Source organism: Salvelinus alpinus, chromosome 4 (assembly GCF_045679555.1).
Source record: "Salvelinus alpinus chromosome 4, SLU_Salpinus.1, whole genome shotgun sequence".
NCBI lineage: Eukaryota > Metazoa > Chordata > Actinopteri > Salmoniformes > Salmonidae > Salvelinus > Salvelinus alpinus.
The window spans coordinates 58,623,239-58,645,275 of NC_092089.1; the positions used below are offsets into that span (position 1 = coordinate 58,623,239).

General features: G+C 45.1%; 1 protein-coding gene across 3 annotated transcripts in view; it reads right to left on the reverse strand.

Annotated features, from left to right (window-relative positions):
- LOC139574035 (fibroblast growth factor receptor-like 1) overlaps positions 1-22,037 on the reverse strand; it is a 77,190-nt gene that overhangs the window by 37,273 nt on the left and 17,880 nt on the right. For all 3 annotated transcript variants that reach the window (XR_011674691.1, XM_071398159.1, XM_071398160.1), the window contains one exon: positions 14,785-15,057. Coding sequence is in view for 2 of the 3 variants with exons in the window: in XM_071398159.1 (XP_071254260.1) it covers positions 14,785-15,057 (273 nt within the window). In the remaining variant the exon portion in view is untranslated. The remainder of the gene's footprint in view (positions 1-14,784; positions 15,058-22,037) is intronic.

The following is a 22,037-nucleotide window of genomic DNA, read 5'->3' on the forward strand; positions in this document are numbered from 1 at the left end:
CTGAATTCAGATTTTGTAAATGTTTTTCTGCCTTCATTAATATGTGGGTAGGCAATGTATATAACGGCACAATCATTATTTGAATTCAGCCTCTGATCTCTCCAACAATTTGATAGGGAGGCATTGTTATCAGCTAGTGGATAGGATAGCAAAGCTCTAGTTAAGATTGTACTGTAGGCACAACAATCTGACTCTAATGAACTAAACGATACAATATTACTATGGTCTGGGGATGAATTTGCTGCAGGGAATATGGCTTTTTTATTGACTGGCATGTACTGTACCCAATGCCGAAGTTACACTAAAAAGATCTGAGGGATGTGTGCAGCTTATTGCATGTATACTACTCCTGCAAGACATGGCATTCCTCACTTTTACGCTGTGAGAAAAAGGTCCGTGAATTCTAACATGAGGGAGAGCAGAAGCTCTGTCCACTTCCACAGCATCTCACTGTAACACTGTTCCCCTTCCAGGGCTTACGTCCCATATGGAACGCTATTCCCTTTATAGCGCACTACTTTTGACCAGTGCTCATAGGGCTCTGGGTTAAAAGTAGTGGACTATATAGGGAATTAGGTGCAATTTGGGATGCATACTCTGTAACCCTGTTCACCTTCTTGATCTCTCCCTACTACAGGCTGTCAGTCAACCCCTGGTTCCTGGAATACCCCTGGAATAGCCTTCATTTCTCAGAACAATATACAGAAGAATTTCATAAGAAAGTTCTTTGTTTCTGACCATTTTGAGCCAGTAATCGAACCCACAAATACTAATGCTCCAGATACTCAACTAGTCTAAAGAAGGACAGTTTTCAGCTGTGCTAACATAATTGCAAAAGGGTTTTCTAATGATCAATTAGCCTTTTTGAAATGCTAAACTTGGATTAGCTAACACAACGTGCCATTGGAACACAGGAGTGATGGTTGCTAATAAATGGGCCTCTGTACACTTATGTAGATATTCCATTAAAAGAAATCTGCCGTTTCTAGCTACAATAGTCATTTACAACATTAATGTCTACAAAGTATTTCTGATCAATTTGATGTTATTTTAATGGACAAAAAAGTGCTTTTCTTTCAAAAACAAGGACATTTCTAAGTGACCCCAAACTTTGGAACGGTAGTATACACACACACACACACACACACACACACACACACACACACACACACACACACACACACACACACACACACACACACACACACACACACACACACACACACACACACACACACACACACACACACACACACAGTATAATTCTACGTATTTTTGCTGCCTCTGGGCTTCAGATCCGGTCAGCCCCTGCATTATCCAGCCTGCCAACACTTTGGGCTCTTTCGTCTCTCTGTCAAAGAGACACCAGATTTCTCAATTAAACTACAGAAACCTGAGTCAATGCCTCAGAGCTCTTTTCAATTTATTCAACATCTAATGGAATATCGTGGAGAGCACCCATGAAGGTTGTGATATTGGTCGTAATATGATCTCTTTTTTTAGGTTCTGCACCGAGACAGCTGTGGAATTTGATACTTGTGTCATGGTGCGGAGAGAGAGTGTGATTAAGGAGAACAGGCAGGCCCAGAGAGTTTGCTTCCAGTTGATTTACCTTCCTCGTCAAACTAAAATGTATTTCTCTGTGTTTTTTCAGTACAGACTCAAGGTCTGTGTGCCGTGAAACATGGATACAGAGCGCCTGCCTGTGCTGAGAAGAACATTCTGAGAATTACAATGGCGTGACAGGACACCCTTGTGATCATACACTAAATGTTTCAGAAAGTTGTCTACCATATGCAGTAATTGTTACAACTCAACATATGTAAAACATATCACCAATAGTGTGTGAATATCTTGTATTTAAGATGAGTGGCTCTAGTACCACAAATTCCAGTACCTTTAGCAATACTCTTACTAACAATGAATAACAGACCGTTCCAGAGCCTATCACAGTTGTATACATGGAGGATGGACATATAGAAGGCAGAGAGAGTGACATTGACCCCTCACTCCGACAATCACCAGTGCAAACAACCATTTCGCCAGGCAGTCAGGCAGTCTGACCAGCAGCAGTCACATTCTGGTCAGATTAACCTGTCCTCATGAAAAAAAGTGTTTATTTTATCTGAAGAAAAAAAACACGATTCAATATCAGTCAGGCACATCCCTGTTTGGACACAAAATGTGACCTTAAGAACATGACATTTGGAGAATTCAGAGACTTATCTTGTTCAACTCCTGAAAAGTCTCCTGACCCCTCCTGTCTCAGCCTCCAGTATTTATGCTGCAGTAGTTTATGTGTCGGAGGGATAGGGTCAGTCTGTTATATTGGAGTATTTCTCCTGTCTTATCCGGTGTCCTGTGTGAATTTAAGTATGCTCTCTCTAATTCTCTCTCTCTCTCTTTATTTCTTTCTTTCTCTCTCTCGGAGGACCTGAGCCCTAGGACCATGCTTCAGGACTACCTGGCCTGATGACTCCTTGCTGTCCCCAGTCCACCTGGCCATACTGCTGCTCCAGTTTCAACTGTTCTGCCTGCGGATATGGAACCCTGACCTGTTCACCGGACGTGCTACCTGTCCCAGACCTGCTGTTTTCAACTCTCTAGAGACAGCAGGAGCGGTAGAGATACTCTGCATGATCGGCTATGAAAAGCCAACCGACATTTACTCCTGAGGTGCTGACCTGTTGCACCCTCGACAACCACTGTGATTATTATTATTTGACCCAGCTGGTCATCTATGAACACTTTAACATCTTGGCCATGTTCTGTTATAATCTCCACCCGGCACAGCCAGAAGAGGACTGGCCCCCCCTCATAGCCTGGTTCCTCTCTAGATTTCTTCCTAGGTTCTGGCCTTTCTAAGGAGTTTTTCCTAGCCACTGTGTTTCTACACCTGCATTGCTTGCTGTTTGGGGTTTTAGGCTGGGTTTCTGTACAGCACTTTGTGACATCAGCTGATGTAAGAAGGGCTTTATAAATACATTTGATTTGAAAAGGAAAACAAATATTGCTGCTGGTAACGGTTATCACTTTCATCGTAGTCATATGTCTACACTCCATCCCACCACTTTTTTTTGCATGTGCAAAAAACAACCTGTATTATGGGATCAACAGAGCGCCGTAATCATAAATAGTAAAGTTTGGTTACTGAACCATACCGTAGACAGGCTGGTACAGGTACACATCTCTTCCCATTATCTTTAGACTACAGTAAAAGCCCTGGTTTAATCCTAAGAGAACCAGGTACGTACATAGAAACATATATACAGTCTATCTGCCTAAATGTTCTTCCTGGTCCAGGATCAGTCCCAGATGTTTGCTCAGTATGGACTTCTAGCGCTGGAGCAAGCTGCAAAAATCCCCATAAATCACATTGTCACTTCCAACCAGCTCCCTTACACACATGTCTATCCAACACTCAGTTCTAGGCACGCTTGTATTGTTATCACATCACACCAGTAAATCCAATAGTGCCATTCACGATGGTGCAGTATACAACTTCATAAATGTGAGAAGTAGCACTGAGTACAGTACAAGCTGTGGGTCCTATCATTAAGCCATTCTCCATCTCTCTTTGACACTGTAGCTTAGAGGAACAATTTAGTTCTTTAACCAGGCCTGTTTGATGGTAGAACTCCAAATCCCCATGTCCTCCTGCTATGTGAGCCTCATCCTCCAACTGAATAATCCCCAGTCAAAACAAATGGATGCCAAAGGAAGGCATTAGTAAAGTGATGGATCAAAATTTACAGAATGGGTACCTGGAGGAAAATGGGGAAGGGTCATGCTTTTTTAATTTCAGTCAAGGGGAGGGTTTAGTATATATTTGTTTATCTAGTCCATGGGAGGGTCATGTAATTTGTAATTTATGACATTTTAATGTGTCTTATTGTTTTAGAATGTTTCTATAGGCTATATATCGATGTGTGCACAATGCCGCCACTCATCTCTGATTCTCTGCTGAGCGCGCATTATCAAGTGTGCCTATAGGCTATTTAGTATTGTCTCAATCAAAAGATCCATAGCTATAGGCTACGAAGTGCGTGCTCGGATAAGCACAGAGCAAAGTTATATTTCTAAGAAAATGTACTTTCTTCCTGACTGGGATGGTGCAAATAAACTTTTTAGCAATTTGGCAATTTGCATTTGTATTTATTATGCGTCCCAATTAGCGAAGGCAGCAGCTACTCTTCCTGTGGTCGGCAATGGATATTCCAACCCTGAGCCCCAGCCTGCTCTTGCTGATCAAAACTATTTTTTGTGCTGCCTAACCAATGATGTGCTGTGTAGGCCTACAATGGCAGTTCAGGAGGATTGTGAAGAACCCAGCAGCGTTGCAGTTCTTGACACACTCAAACCGGTGCTCGTGGCACCTGATACCATACCCCGTTCAAAAGAGCTTAAATATGTTGTCTTGCCCATTTACCCTCTGAATGGCACACATACATAATCCATGTCTCATTTGTCTCAAGGCTTAAAAATCTTTCATAAACCTGTCTCCTACCCTTCAACTACACTGATTGAAGTGAAACAATAAGGGGTGACATCAGTAAGGGATTATAGCTTTCACCGGGTCAGTCTGTCATAGAAAGAGCAGATGTTACTAATGTTTTGTTTGCCATGTGTTATGTATTCTCAGTGTTTTCTCGTGCTATTTTGAATGCAATGTTTGATTATGTAAATTCTGCATTTCTTCAGTTTGTGTAAACTGTGAGTAACAATAAATAAAGCCAAAGTCAAAGTCGCTCATTGCCTTGTTCGCTATATAAAATACACTACATGACCAAAAGTATGTGGACAACTGCTGATCAAACATCTCATTCCAAAATCATGGACATTATTATAGAGTTGGCCGCCCCTTTGCTGCCATAACAGCCTTCACTCTTCTGGGAAGGATTTCCATTAGATGTTGGAACATGCTGTGGGGACTTGCTTCCATTCAGCCACAAGAGCACTAGTGATGTCGGGCGATTAGGCCTGGCTCGCAGTCAGGTGTTCGATGGGGTTGAGGTCAGGGCTCTGTGCAGGCCAGTCAAGTTCTTCCATACCGATCTCGACAAACCATTTCTGTATGGACCTCGCTTTGTGCACGAGGGCATTATCATGCTGAAACAGGAAAGGACCAACTGTTGCCACAAAGTTGGATGCACAGAATTGTCCGGAATGTAATTGTATGCTGTAGCGTTAAGATGTCCCTACACTGGAACTAAGGGGCCTAGCCCGAACCATGAAAAACCTCCTCCACCAAACTTTACAGTTGCCACTATGCATTGGAGCAGGTAGCGTTCTCCTGGCATTCGCCAAACCCAGATTCGTCCGTTGGACTGCCAGATGGTGAAGCGTGATTCATTACTCCAGAGATTGCATTTCCACTGCTCCAGAGTCCAATGGAGTCGAGCTTTACACCACTCCAGCCGACACTTGGCATCGCGCATGGTGATCTTAGGCTTGTGTGCGGATGTTCGGCCATGGAAGCCCATTTCATGAAGCTCCCGACGAACAGCTCTTGTGCTGACGTTGTTTCCAGAGGCAGTTAGGACTCGGTAGTGAGTGTTGCAACCGAGGACAGACACTTTTTACGAGCTACGCGCTTCAGCACTCGGCGGTCTCGTTCTGTTAGATTGTGTGCCCTACCACTTCGCGGCTGAGCTGTGTTGCTCGTAGACATTTCCACTTCACCCCAACAGCACTTAGAGTTGACCGGAGCAGCTCTAGCAGGGCAGAAATTTGACAAACTGACTTTTTGGAAAGGTGGCATCCTATAATAGTGCCACGTTGAAAGTCAATGAGCTCTTCAGTAAGGCCATTCTACTGCCAATGTTTGTCTATGGAGATTGCATGGCCAATTTTATACACCAGTCAGGGGTGTGGCTGAAATAGCCCGAAGCCACTAATTGGAAGGGATGTCCACATACTTTTGTATATATAGTGTATCAATGTGACCTAGAAATAGGATGACAATAGTTTTTGTAATTTCTCAATAAATCATTGTAGCCTAATGGCAGGCAGGAATTGAGCTTCAAGTAGGCCTACAGATATTCTACAATTAAACAGAATAATTAAAATTAAGTAAAAGGTTAAGCGACGTTGCCATAGACCTAATATGTTGACCTTTAGATTATTGGTTAGGCTACTGTGAAATGTGTGAGCTTTTAGATAATAGTAGCCCATAGGCCTAATAGAGACGAATATTGAAGCAGCTCAGATGTAGCCTAATGGCTTAATACTAGGTAGGTCTATCGACTACACATACATGAAAGTGATGTCAATATTTAGCCTAATAATCTAGCTATTATATCATTTTGTCATCTCGGTTTTCAGATGTTATATTTTATCTATCCTTGCTTCGCTTGTTTATAACATTGCAAACTTTTCAGGCTATTTATATTCAACTATGAAGTATTCGGAGGTCACAATGAGACAGATAAACATCTTCATTCTTTGTTGAGCAGAGATTTTCTGTGCGTTAAGTGACGCAGGAGGGCTAACAACGCTCTTAGCTGTTCTACGAGTGGTCTGAGGCAGGCATTAGATTACGAGCGACTTCAAGTGCAACGCTAAAAAAGACGGTTCTGGGAAACGGCTCGGAAATGTAAAGGTACTCTTATGAAGTTTCTAACGATGAACTTAGCCTTAAGATGCTTTTAGAAAACCAGGCCCTGGACTCGAATTGATGAGGTTTGAGAAGGTATGCCATAGCCCTACCTTTCATTAAAGAAAATGGCAAAAATCACAGGCCTATCCATTGTTATAAAAAACAGATCCGTTGCATTTTTGTCTGCGATGCTATATGCTAGAAACAAGCTGTAAAATACCCGGGAAAAACGTGACTCCGACACATATGGGGATATCATTGTTTAGTTTCTTTGACATTCAGAGGCTGCGCTACAACCTTCTATAGCCAAGGATTTAAAAAAATTATTTTGCTTTGGAAGTAATCTAATTAATTCACTTTCAACTGATTTAGATATTCACTTTCTGTACAATAGAAGCTGTTAAAACCCAGACAGCCTTTAGGGAAACACTTGTGACCTTCCCTCATCGGGTTAAGGTAAGCCATGGAAGAAGAGTAGCAAGCAGTTAAAGCTTACATTCTTCTGCGTCGGTAGGCCTACTCTGTCTGGGGTGGAAAGGTAGGCCTACCTTCCGAAAGTACCATGCTCAGATTCCTAATGACGACTCAGATTTTTTTATTATTTGCAAACGGGGACAGTTTCGTTGCAAACAATACACACTGATTTGGCATTGGAGAAATATGATAAGATGAACATAGGCCTCTCTCTCTCTCCATTCTTAGCCTGTAATTTCTGTGGTGTTAAAAAAATGATTCTGCTAACATGTAAAATTACTTAGAATTGCATGAAATGTTTATAAAAAGGCAATTTTTTCACAGACCTGCACATATGATAGATTCAATGCTTTTACTATAAAGTAGATATTTCCACCCCCTACTGTTGTCCACTGTGGTCTGTGAACCCACAACCTTCTGGCCCGCAGCCCTATGCACTATCAAAATTCCTGCGATGCCGTGTAATGCTTACAGTACAAAGAACCGTTTCTATAAAGGCATATATAAGGCTCTGGTCTATCTAAGAAGCGAGGGTAAATGGTAGGCATGTTCTCTCCACTATGTTTGAATTATTCATTTGGGTATAGGGGTCACGGGCTTATTTTTTCCCCAAGTGTTCAGGGAGGGTTTAGGTCAAATATATTTTGCTGAAGGGAGGGCCACCCATTTTCATTTCAGAGAGGTCCGAATTTCTCCATGCAACTGTTATTATAAATAACATTCACTCCCTAAACAAACCGGGATGCTCGGGTAGCAAAAGGAAAAATAAATCTGTTATCATGGCAGCCTGCAGAGTGTAGTAGTAGGACATTCATTCACAAACATACTGTTGAAGGGGATGGAGCGGGAGGGAGGGAAGAGAAATACCAGCGAGTGACCCAACAATGGAGGGGAAGGGGAGGGAGGCCGAGGCAGGGCCTGCCACTGACGGATGGACAGAGATGCCTTTACCAGCTGGATGGAGGAAGGGCAGGGCTCCAACAGACTCCTCTCATCAACCAGTCAGTCTTCAACATAACATTGAAATAATGCTGCTGGGGTGACTCACTCTATAGAGGCAGACATATGTACAACCTCCCACTCATTTGGTTGAAAGACTGGGCCAAATGCAATGGTCAGAAATCAAACTTATTAAAGACAGGGTTTGAGAAATACACGTGTCTCTGGCGCCAGTGCGGTGACCATGCAAAATGTATTTGTAATATCCGCTATCCCCTCAATCGCCTGCTTCCAACTTGCTCATACACCCCCTGTAACTATTCCCCAGGTCGTTGCTGTGAATGAGAATGTGTTCTCAGTCAACTTACCTGGTAAAATAAGAGTAAAAAAAAGCCAACTCAGTCTGCTGTGCCTGCTCCTGTGGTCCATCAACCAGCTCACTGTCTATAATAAATCCATACACCATCCATGCACAATACTCACTGTACTTACTAAATGGTCTTGTTACTGGGTTATTACGCTTCTTATAAATGCCTTATGATAATATTTGAATATACATGTAAATGAATAGCTGGGCCATAATAGCGAGCAAACGTTACTTGAGCCCTATAGTCATAACAGACTATCATCAGCCTTGCTGGTCCCGTGGCTGACGCCTGCATATAATCAGAGAGGCTTTGACTCCCCATGGTCCCATTTGCCAGCACACTGATATCCTGCACTCAGTAAAAACAGATATGCAAGGAGAAAGAAATGATGAACAAGTGTTGTCACATAACTCTCCCAACTGGCTTCTGTAACCGGGTCGAACAGTAGATGATGTGTGTGATCAAATACAATAAAGTAGAAAAGGAGAACTGTGAAAATACTTCAACAAATGAAATGTGGTCCGTGAAGCAGGAGTTGGAAGGGCAGCCAGAGACTTGAGCCATAATGGGAAAAAGGTGGGGGGAAAAAACTGCAGATAAAAACAACAAGGCTCTTTTAGTCCAGGTTTGGGTTAGACTTTGCCTTTCCAACAACCAAACATGCACGATCATTATTGGGGGTACACAAGAGAAGCATAGATTCATCTATATTTTCATGTTTGATTCAGAGTTCACCAAGCAGATTGGTTGGGCTAATGAAAATGCACTTGTCTATTTCCATACTAAGTGGACCTCTGTAGGGATCTTAGTTAACGTGTACGTTCTCTGACTGCAATATACTGCATATGGACCTCAAATTGAACACCTCTCATTCCTGCCACATGAACAACATGCCGGCTGGGCTTGGGTTACATGAGAGGAAGCGAGCCAACAATGAGATTAGAAAACAAGGAGTTCAAGAGGCCTGACTAAACGACATCTCCAGGCCCGTGTCGGCACTTCAAAGGTGGGCTGGCACCCAGAGCACCCAGGCTGGGGGAGGGGGCGGGGAGAAGGCAGGAGGAGCAGCTGCTGATGAGGTCATCTGGGCAGCTGCCTCTCTCCACACCTCACAGGCCCAGGCAGCCATCACTGGGGCCCGGCCTCCCAGCATGACAGAACTACTGCAGACCTCCTTTCAGACTCTCTCTCTCTCGCTCTCCCTTTTTCTCTCCTACTCAGCCATTCACAGCCCTCTTTTCACTTTGCTTAACTTCCCCAAACATTTCCCGCTCATCCTTAAACCTTAGTTTTCTTCCTTTCTCTCTCTTGCATTTCCTTACTATGATTCATGCCAACATTTTACGAGTACAATACCCATTTTGCTTATTAAATGTAACATTTATTGGACATGTTCTTCATTCAGGCACCATAATAGGCATGTGCATCCACACACTGCGGCCAATGCCAAATGACCACAGCACAGGCCCAACACAAACAGCCCATTCATAGCCTTTGGAAGCGCACACCACTCAATTCTGCTCCTTTCGTCTAGAATTACAGCTAGTGGATTAGGGCAACAAATAAAAGGCCAATCAATCTAGCCATGCTAATCTGGGCCTGGCAGTGAACAGGGCCAATGTCTGCGTCCCGAATGGCACCCTTTTCTCTATGGGCTCTGGTGAAAAGTAGTGCACTATGCACTGTACAAAACATTAGGAACACCTTTTTCCATGACATAGATTGACTCTCTCTCTTTCCATGACATAGATTGACCAGGTGAATCCAAGTGAAAGCTATGATCCTTTCTGATATCACTTGTTAAATCCACTTCAATCAGTGTAGATGAAGGGGTTAAATAACTATTTTTAAGCCTTGAGATAATTGAGACATTGATTGTGTGTGTGCTATTCAGAGGTTGAATGGGAAAGAAAGGATTTATGTGCCTTTGAATGGGGTATGGTAGTAGGTGCTAGGCGCACCGGTTTGAGTGTGTCAAGAACTGCAAAGCTGCTGGGTTTTTCATGCTCAACAGTTTCCCGTGTGTATCAAGAATGGTCCACCACCCAAAGGACATCCAACCAACTTGACAAAACTGTGGCAAGCATTTTAGTCAACATGGGCCAGCATCCCTGTGGAACGCTTTCGACACCTTGTAGAGTCCATGCCCTGACAAATTGAGGCTGTTATAAGGGCAAAAGGGGGTGCAACTCAACATTAGAAAGGTATGCCATTTGGGACGTAGCCAATGTGAGGCTGAGGGTGGGTCAGTGGATTACCCTTCTTCCTTTGTCCCAGTGGCAGCCATTCTGGCCCAGCAGCCAGGGGCTACGTACGCTAAAGCCCAGTTAATGATGTTGTAACATCGGTACTGTTCAGACTAATCGAGGACTTGTGTTTCCAAACACAGCAATAATTGTTGCCAGTTTGGCTTTTTATGATATTAGTTATGTGTCTACAGACATCTGTCAGAGCATGTTCATTACAACATTTCCCTGAGTTGTTAGGGCACTAGTCAAACTAGTGAATAAGGACTGGCTAAAGAAAACAACCCTGCCAGATGAAACCCTGACAGTAGGAATGAGCACGCTCCACACAGGCCTCGAACACACACAGTTAAATATAATCACACCCACTCATATACAAGCACACACATTGAACCTATGCGTACACCGAAAAAGGAAAAGATCTCGCTCTCACAAACACAAATACTGTATGAACATGCACATTCTCATCCATGGGATGAGGGTTCATGTCATTAAATAGTTAGGGTTTGGAGGGAGGGAGAGAGAGAGAGAGAGAGAGAGGAAGGGCAATCACAAGACCAGCCCATGGATGAATGACCCTCCCTCCATCCCAGCGTCCGTCTCTCCCCAGGACACCCTGCCAAATTAGGCACTGATTCATTAGGCAGACACCCAGACCACTCAGGCTCAGGCCCCACTCTCCTATACTTTCACTCTCCTTTCCTCAGACAAGACATGGCTTATAGCTAGGGCTGTTGCAGTGACCCTATTACCTCCAAACTGGCGGTCACGAGTCATGAAGGCAGTCACATTCCAAGTGACCGTTAAGATCACGGTAATTAGGCATCTCCAAGCTCTGATGCTGCTGATGGTCATTAGTAGCCTACCAAACTTGCTAACTGACTGGTACTCAGCACTCTACATCCATGCAAATGTAATTGAAAATCTAATCAAACACTTCATGAGAGCCCATGAGCTCATGTTGCGCAGCAATTCTATAGGCTATGCAATTGCGCGAGAAAATAGAGTGATGGCTTCTATTAAAAAGAGGAGGATCCCATCAAGGCTCCCGAGTGGGACAGCTGTCTAAGGCACAGCATCTCAGTGCTAGAGGCATCACTACAGACCCTGGTTCGATTCCAGGCTGTATCACAACCGGCCGTGATTGGGAGTCCCATAGGGCGGCGAACAATTGGCACAGCGTCGTCCGGGTTGGGCCGTCATTGTAAACAAGAAATTGTTCTTAACTGACTTGCCTAGTTAAATAAAGGTAAAAAAAAAATCCCAGACTATGTTTAGAATATTGATTTCTCGCACAGAATTGGTCAAGCCAATGCAGCACCCCAGATCCCTGTCAAAATAGGCATTCAGGATGCGGCCACCTTGTTGGACACAGGTAGTATGGTCACTCTCATCAAGCCTCAATTTGCTGCCGACCCCTTAACAGCCCATAACAGTGGCTTGTATGCATGGAGATACGAAAGGTTACCCCACCTGCCACGAGGAAGGTGCAAACCCCTCAAGAAGATGTCCTACTGGGCTAGGCTAATTTTCCAGAGATTCTGGAGCAGAGGGGTTACAGCCCCTAGGAGAACAGCTTGGGGAAAAGGAGAATGGTTCGCCAACGTAGAAGCGTCATACCAGCCTGCTGACCCCTTAACAGCCCATAACAGTGGCTTGTATACATGGAGATACGAAAGGTTACCCCACCTGCCACGAGGAAGGTGCAAACCCCTCAAGGTAGCTTTGTGATTGTAGCTGGGATAGTAAAGAAAATCCAAGTAGATGTCCTACTGGGCTAGGCTAATCTTCCAGAGATTCTGGAGCAGAGGGGTTACAGCCCCTAGGAGAACAGCTTGGGGAAAAGGAGAATGGTTCGCCAACGTAGAAGCGTCATACCAGCCTGTGCTGCTGCTTCCCCCTCGGCTCCCCCAGCACCGACCGAGATAAAGAGAACCCCGGGGAGGAGAACTACCCTGGCGAAATGTTTTCAGAATTTCCCTTTGCGGAGGAAGGAAAGGGAACCTCCCCGGGACAGTTTGTCACTGCCCAACTCACCGATCCCAACCTGGAGCAGGTGAGGATGAGAGCTGTCGGTGGAAAACCAGTAGATGGGGTGAGTGATCGTGCCTTTCCAAATTTTGCGGTCAAAAATAATTTATTTGATCAGGTTGTGAAAGTGGGAGACGAAATGGTAGTGCCCAAATTTTACATCTCCAAAGCCTATACCTAGCACATTCACATTTGCTTGGACCACACCTAGAAGTGGAGAAAACCTATGATCGGATCCTGGCTTGGTTCTACTGGCCCGGAGTGAAGAGGGCTGTCCAGGATTACTGCCGACAGTGTGCTGAATGCCAGAAAACAGCCCCAAAAGGTAACCTAGCAAAATCCCTTTACCAATGATCGAGATCCCTTTTCAGAGGATAGCCATGGACATAGTGGGACCTCTGCCGAAGTCCAATCGAGGACATAGGTACATCTTGGTAATCATGGACTACGCCACCCGCAATCCTGAGACCATCCCACTACGTGCCACCAGCGCCCGTGCCGTGGCACGGGAACTGTTCCTTATCTTCAGTCGGGTGGGGATTGCAGAATAAGTCCTGACCGATAAAGGATTGTGCTTCATGTCCCGGGTAATGAAATGAAATGCGCAGGATGTTAAAGGTGAGCCAAATCCGTACTTCTGCGTAGCATCCCCAAACCGATGGGCTTGTGTTAAGGAAAGCCATTGATGCAGAAGGAAAAAATTGGGACCAGCTAATATCCTTTGTTCTGTTTTCCATCAGAGAGGTGCCACAGGCATCCATAGGATTCTCATCCTTCGAACTCCTGTACGGCAGACGGGCCCGGGCATGCTGGACGTGGCAAAAGAGGCCTGGGAGCAACAACTTTCCCCTCACCAGTCAGTTACTGAATACGCGGAGGAGATGCGCCACTACATGGTGTGAGTCTGGCCTCTGATGCGGGAACACATGCTCCAGGCTCAGCAGAACCAAGCTTGGGTCTACAACAGGGGGGCCCATCTCCGCGAATTCACTCCAGGAGAACTGGTCTTAGTACTCATCCCCACCTCCAAATTCCTGGCCACGAGTGAAGAACGAGTGAATGCGGTGAACTACAAAGTAAAGCAACTAGGGCGATGCAAACCCACCTAGTTATATCACTTGAACCTTCTAAAGCAGTGGCATGCCCCTCCCCGGGAGAGAGTGACTGCCCTATCTGGTGTACCCCAATGTTTCCAGAAATACCGCTAGGTCCCCAGATTGAGACCTCAGCAGCAAAAGGTGGAGGCTCTTTCAACCTGGCCTTAGCCTACCACAAAGAAGCAGGTAAAAACTTTCCTTGTGCTGTTGGGGTATTATCAACGGTTTATTCCCCAGTTTGCCACGACTGCTGCACCTCCCCGCAACTTTGGTTTAAGCACCGCAGAGCGGTCTCCGCATGTCTTATTTTATTGTGAATTTCACCTCTGACTCCCCTAGGCTGCCACAGTATGCTATTCTCTTCTAAAATAGACTACATTTTCTTCCTATCATGTTTCTTTAGACATGTCTGTTCACAGAGAACAATACAGGAGGAGAGATATGTAGGGGTATTTCTGTGTCTTATTGTTCAAGTCAAGTTCACTCGTTTCTTGGCCTGGTGTCACGGGGGTGGTGGTGATTCTCCAACAGCATGAATGTGGAAGAGGAGCCATTCCACTGATGAGCATGATATGTCTATAACCACTAACCAATGGCAGAGCAGACATGTGTAATCATACACATATTAGAGCCACTTTGCTCCCATCCAGGGAGAGGAGGAGATACTGGACTGTGTGGTAGTGGATGGAAGCCTAGTCTTAGATCTGTTCACTCTGTCTTGCCAACTCCTATGGTCATTGTCACACCCCAAGACAGCAGATCTGAGATCAGGCTAGGTGGATGGGGAGGAGACTCACCGATGATGATGAGGGTGTAGTTGATGTTGACGCTGCCGAAGCCATTGGTAATCATACACATATTAGAGCCACTTTGCTCCCATCCAGGGAGAGGAGGAGATACTGGACTGTGTGGTAGTGGATGGAAGCCTAGTCTTAGATCTGTTCACTCTGTCTTGCCAACTCCTATGGTCATTGTCACACCCCAAGACAGCAGATCTGAGATCAGGCTAGGTGGATGGGGAGGAGACTCACCGATGATGATGAGGGTGTAGTTGATGTTGACGCTGCCGAAGCCATTGGTGGCCTTGCAGATGAAGGTGCCTGAGTCCTCGGCCTCCACATCTTTTATGCGCAGTGCCTGCTGCAGCACCCGGAAGCGCATCCAGCCGCTGTGGATGTTGCGGCCGTCCTTGGTCCACATGATGAGGGGTGGCGGGTCGCCCTCCACTGGGCACTGCAGCTTCATGGTGCGCCCGATCCGCACCGTCTGCCGGTGGGCGATCTTCTCTGCCACGCGGGGAGGCCCTGGGACAGGAGAGGGAGACGTAAGAGTGTTACAATGGGACATACAGTATTTTACAGAAAACTGATTCAATCAGTAATATGTAGCTACAGTGTCATACTTCAGGCAGAGATTGGCTGCCATACAGAACAGAACAAAGCAGAGCCTGGTAACGACTATAATCTGAACTGATATCATGTTCCAGCCATGAAAACATCAACCTTAAACAGAAGCTGGTGTGTCCTGATTTGAGGATTAGAAAAACAGTGTGTCTGTGAGGAGATGTTAAGATTAAATGAAAGGTGGAGCGGAGAGGGGGAATTTGAGGGGGTGATTTAAAAAAGGGAGAGTATGCATAGGAGAGTGGGAGAAAGGCAGACAGACAGAAAGAAAAGACAGAAGGGATTCATCTTCTTTCATCTCCATTCTCTCCTCTTAAATAAATGTGATGCCTGATATGGATCCCAGCAGTCTAAAACAGATCCATGTGAGCAGCATGTCTGAAACCTGGCTCATCTTTCTGCATAAATCACATCATGCTGATACACAGTAACATTTACACAGAGTTCAGTCCCTGGGCACCAGAGGTTAACAAGCCTTTACTGCCTCGTAACTCACACATCTTGAGCCCTCGTACCATCCAAAGTCAACCTTTTTAATAGCCAAAGTGAAATAAATCTAAGAAAAATGCTAACACTAAATATTTGACTACAGGACAACTCGTGTTTAATGTGGTTAGCGTTAGCCGTCCATAGAGCTAGCTGTGCAGTGTTGATGTGTGGAGAGAGGCTTTAGTGATGGCTTCTCCAGTCCACACACTGCATGGCTCACCCGTCGGAGTCTGGAGGCAGGAAATTGATAGTGTCACTGTTTATGTCTGTGGGGAAATGGTAACCACCGTCCCTTGTCAGCTGGCCACGTCACCCTACCGTGCTGTGTCTATCTCATTGGGTTGTTTGTGTGCTGGTCTTACTACTCTGTGTGTGTGTGTGTGTGTGTGTGTGTGTGTGTGTGTGTGTGTGTGTGTGTGTGTGTGTGTGTGTGTGTGTGTGTGTGTGTGTGTGTGTGTGTGTGTCAGTATCACTACAATGTGCTCCGTGGTTATTTGATTCTTCCTGGGTTAACCCCCCAGAGTAACACTTACCAGAGCTCCCTCTCTCTACCATGCTTTGAGTCATGCTAATGCCCATTAGCGTAAAGCTAATTCCAGATTTGATTCATATGACTGGCATGAAATGCAGTCCAATGAAGCCTTTGATGAGAAACATATGCGAAAATATAAAAAAATCTCAAGCAATACAATCTTTGTTCAGCTTTCACTGTCACCTTCCTATCATGTCCATTCATCCTCAAATCTGTTTCAGACAATCATGTCACAGAAATGGGTATCATGCGTGAATACTCCTAGAGAGAATTCTGGAAAATGTTTAGAGGGGGCACTACCAGTCTTGCCAAGATGATAGCGATCCACTGTTTTCACAGGAGAGCACGAGAACTGCCATTTTGACGCATGGAGTTTGAAAGTGTGAAAATAAATTAGTCACAGTCAGGAATTCATTGCAGCCATTGAGTTGCTCATACTGGCTCTGGGGCCCAACAAACCGTACAACCCTGATTTTCACTCCTCTTTTGCCAAGAGTGACGAATTGAACATACATTAGACACATTTTTGAGGAGCTTTCCTTTACGTTGGCTCTAGAATATTTTTGAGTATTATTTTTTTCATTAAATTTTTTAAAACTTTTACCCCTTTTTCGTAATATCCAAATTGGTAGTTACAGTCTTGTCCTATCGCTGCAACTCCCCTACGGAGAGGCGAAGGTCGAGAACCATGCGTCCGCCGACACACGACCCTGCCAAGCCACACTGCTTCTTGAAACACTGCTCGCTTAACACGGAAGCCAGATGCACGAATGTGTCAGAGGAAACACCATCCAGCTGGCGAACGAAGTCAGCCCGGCACGCCACAAGGAGTCGCTAGAGCGGAATGGGACAAGGAAATCCAGGGCTACCCCCTAACCGCTGGGCCAATTGTGCGCCGCCTCATGGGTCTCCCGGTCACGGCCGGCTGTGACACAGCCTGGGATCGAACCCGGGGCTGTAGTGATGCCTCAAGCACTGTGATGCAGTGCCTTAGACCGATGTGCCACTCGGGAGGCCCTGGAATAAAAAAATGTTTCCTCTCTCTGGTGGAATGACACAGAAACTACCAAAAAACGATTTAATGAGATTGTCTGTCAGAGTGAGTTTAGGATCTGCGTGGATGTGTTTATGTAAATGTCTCTGTGTGTGTGTGTGTGTGTGTGTGTGTGTGTGTGTGTGTGTGTGTGTGTGTGTGTGTGTGTGAGAGAGAGAGAGATAGAGAGTGAGTGAGAGAAAGTTGTAAGAGGGGGAGCAGAGGGAATTGTGGGGAGAGGAAATTGCAGGCTGGACCTTTTAAAACACAATCTGTTTTGTCCATTTCAACCTAAATACATTACCCTATGCTGCTGTTGCTGGCTCCACTCGGGGATCTAAAGTACCTTAAAGGGGCAGCAGCCTCCTGTTTTCCTCTGTCTCTCAATAGATCTCTCTTTAAACTGCATACTACCATTTCTCTTTATTCCCTTTCATGGCATACTGGCTTAAGGTTTGCAGGGAGGGGACACGCATGTCTGGAATGTCTACTAATGACAGGAAAGTCAACAAAAGTATAATTCCTTTCGGCTATGTCCGCTGACCAATGTCAACATTATCAATGAGGTCTGACTGTCCTTGTATCCTTGTGAGTCTGGGCTCTGATCATAGTCTGGAAGAGGAAGAAGAATTACGCAGCAGATACACTGTCTATTGGCCAGTGAGTCAGATAGGGACCTTTGGTCTGAGTCCAATGCACAATATTGTTGCTGGCATGCATCAGGGCTTGGAGAAGGGGAGTTGGGATCTGTGGAATGCTTTTGATTATTATGCAGGACTTAGAGCTAATGTGTTCTCTGAGCCAGAGTCTTCACTTTGAGGAGGTCAGGGTGAGCCTGGTGATAACTGATAGGCCTACCACACCATCGTAGACCATAGATTAACCCTACCACGTCACCCTAGACTGTAGGTTAAACCCTACCACATCATCCTAGACCAGGGGTTACCAACGAGGGGTACTAGGAACCCTGGGGGTACTTGGCCTATCCATGGGAGTACTTGAGGAGACTCATGAGTCCATAGTGTTACTGGTAAGACGCACATGAGGGGGTACATCAGAGGTACTCAGGTCAGAGCAAAATTCAGTTGGTGGTACAGTAACCAAAAAAGGTTGGGAACCACTGTCTTAGACCATAGGTTTACCCTACCACACCTTCCTAGACCATAGTTACCCTTACCATAGGTTACAATATGTTATCACTAATAAAAACACAACACTGGAATGAATTGCATGATTGAAATATAATGTTGAAAACAGCAATACATTTATGAGATTAACACATTTTTCAAAGATCAGTGTGCGGTAGGGGAAATGTGCAATTTTACAATAGCCAATTTGACAACCTGGATTTTGTTGGGTAACTATAGACATGGGATGAAAAATAGCACTGTTTCCCTAGGCAATGACACTGCGCTCCCTCTCAAGCAGGGTTCCCCAACTGGCGGTCCACTGGGCCAAATTTGCCCCCTGGTGATATTATTTGGCCCCCCAAGTGTTCAGAGCAAAAAACATTATTTCAATACTGGACATAAAACATTGCAAAAACACCAGCAAATCAGCTCCAAGTTATTTTTATTTTGGAAATCTGTTCCAAAGTATGTAAGCAGTGTAAAAAACATTAGGAACACCTGCTCTTTCCATGACATAGACTGACCAGGTGAATCTGCAGTTGAAGTCGGAAGTTTACATACACCTTAGCCAAATACATTTAAACTCAGTTTTGAACAATTCCTGACATTTAATCCTAGTAAAAATTCCCTGTCTTAGGTCAGTTAGGATCACCACTTTATTTTAAGAATGTAAAATGTCAGAATAATAGTAAAGAGAATGATGTATTTAAACTTTTATGTCTTTCATCACATTCCCAGTAGTTCAGAAGTTTATATAAACTCAATTAGTATTTGGTAGCATTGCCTTTAAATTGTTTAACTTGGGTCAAACGTTTCAGGTAGCCTTCCACAAGCTTCCCACAGTAAGTTGGGTGAATTTTGGCCCATTCCTCCTGACAGAGCTGGTGTAACTGAGTCAGGTTTCTAGGCCTCCTTGCTCGCACACGCTTTTTCAGTTCTGCCCACAAATGTTCTATAGGATTGAGGTCAGGGCTTTGTGATGGCCACTCTAATACCTTGACTTTGTTGTCCTTAAGCCATTTTGCCACAACTTTGGAAGTATGCTTGGGGTCATTGTCCATTGTGACGACCCATTTGCAACCAAGCTTTTAACTTCCTGACTGATGCCTTGAGATGTTGCTTCAATATATCCACATAATTTTCCTCCCTCATGATGTCATCTATTTTGTGAAGTGCACCAGTCCCTCCTGCAGCAAAGCACCCCCACAACATGATGCTGCCACCCCCATGCTTCACAGTTGGGATGGTGTTCTTCGGCTTGCAAGACTCCCCCTTTTTCCTCCAAACATAACGATGGTCATTATGGCCAAACAGTTCTATTTGTGTTTCATCAGACCAGAGGACATTTCTCCAAAAAGTACGATCTTTGTCCCCATGTGCAGTTGCAAAATGTAGTCTGGCTTTTTTTATGGCGGTTTTGGAGCAGTGGCTTCTTCCTTGCTGAGTGGCCTTTCAGGTTATGTCGATATAGGACTCGTTTTACTGTGGATATAGATAATTTTGTACCTGTTTCCTCCAGCATCTTCACAAGGTCCTTTGCTGTTGTTCTGGGATTGATTTGCACTTTTCGCACCAAAGTATGTTCATCTCTTGGAGACAGAATGCGTCTCCTTCCTGAGCGGTATGATGGCTGCGTGGTTCCAAGGCGTTTACCAGTTTGAGTGTGCCAAGAACTAAAACGCTGCTGGGTTTTTCATGCTCAACAGTTTCCTGTGTGTATCAAGAATGGTCCACCACCCGAAGGACATCCAGCCAACTTGACAACTGTGGCAAGCATTCGAGTCAACATGGACCATCATCCATGTGGAACGCTTTCAACACCTTGTAGTCCATGCCCCAATGAATCGAGGTTGTTCTGAGGGCAAAAGGAGGTGCAACTCAATGATAATGTTTTAGTCAAATGTTATCTCTGTTTGGGCTTCTTGCAGTCAACAATTATTTGTAATTATGTCCCGGCCCCCTGACCATCCACTCAAGAAAAAGTTGCCCTGCGCATACTTTGAAACACTGGCACGGGGCTTACACAATGCATAACATGTAAACTCCTTAGCCCTTAAGGCCCAGTTCTCGATCTACAAAAGCTAAAGAACATATACACATCCTCGTACTTTTTGAAGGTAAATAGGTGAACTCATGAAATATAAAAAATACAATTCCGCACACTGCTGTTCATGATCCCAGGTGATTTTATTGATACAACGTTTCAACCCTTCGGTATTAATAAGGCATCAATATCCCAGGTGGGTGTAAAGGCCCTATATAGGGGAAGTGCTCACTGACATCACTTCCTTGAGCTCCCAGATTATTGTGACTGTCTGCTGAAGTGGTCCAAGAGAGCAGAGAAAAGAGGACAGAGGGGCGAAAGGAAAAGATGATGATTGGGTCTCTAACCTTTACCTTCCCCTGGGGAGGGGAGGAATGAGGGAATGGTGGGATTTCTCATGTTGCCACCATGTGCTTTGCAGAGCCAACAGCAACATACTGTATCTCAGACAGACCAGACCATCGCGCCCAGCCAGCGAGCACTCTTTTTAGTCTCGCTCTCCCTCCCATCAGAGCGGGATCCATCCCAAATAGCACCCTATTCAGTGCACTACTTCTGGCGAGGGCCCATGGCTCTGGTCAAATGCAAAGATAAAGGCTAGGGAACGATGGTGGGACAATACATTTCAGCACATTTCGTTTCCCAACAGAAAGGCCCACCACAATCGTCACCTGGTTGGAAAACCAAGACACACATTCTCTCTTTTTTCCAACCATAGCTTTCTAAACACCCCCTGAGAGCCTCCTTCTCTCGCTCTTCTTACTCCTTCCTTCCCCATAGCCTAGGGTGACCCGGCAGAGTGATGACTACACATTTAGAGAGACCGCACTGCCTCTCCTTTAGACAGGTAATTTCAACTGCTGTCAATAGGTCAATTGCTCCCAATTGGTAAAGCATAACAGTTAACACTAGCCCGGGGCTGGGAGGTGGATACGTTTACATTAAGCACTGGGAACGTAAATCACAGCCACACTTTCCTCAGAATATCACTATTCACACCTTTACTGAAGTGATTTTTCTGAAAATAATTTTTCAGAGGCCCTCCTGAATTATAGATTAATAATAATCAGTTGCAATCAACACACATGGTGTAGTTACTACAGTGCCTCTCTGACCTCTTGACATTTATTACATGGCAGAAATAAGAGAGAGGAGAGGAAGAGAGGGTGGGAGAGAGAGAAAGGAATAGAGGTAGAGGGAGAGAAAGAGGGAGAGAAAAATACATATGAATCCAGCCTGCGTCTCCTTCCCCCTTTACAGCCCTGCGGCTCTCGGCTGGTGGAGGGACTCCGTGTTAGCACAGGGTTCTGGGAAAGCCGAGGGGTGTTGGGCACTGAGCGGATCATGTTGCCACACTGACCAGTCAGCAAATTCCATCCTTAAAGTTCCACCCGCTGTTTTGAGAAAGGGGGCGAGGTCTGAGGTCCGTGTTTCAGGCAGGCAAAATTAAACATCAGTGCTCCTGTGAAGCTCCACTGCACCATTTTTGTCCTGTCATGATGTGCGCTGTTTGAGTGATGCATTATGGATTTGTCTGAGTAAGAATGTTCCGACTGCCTGGTTGGGAAAACAAGACGCCATGTGTCCATGGGATTCATTGGACAAAAAGCCTGGCCATGTCAAGAGAACCACAAGGAGGTCTTTCTCAATACC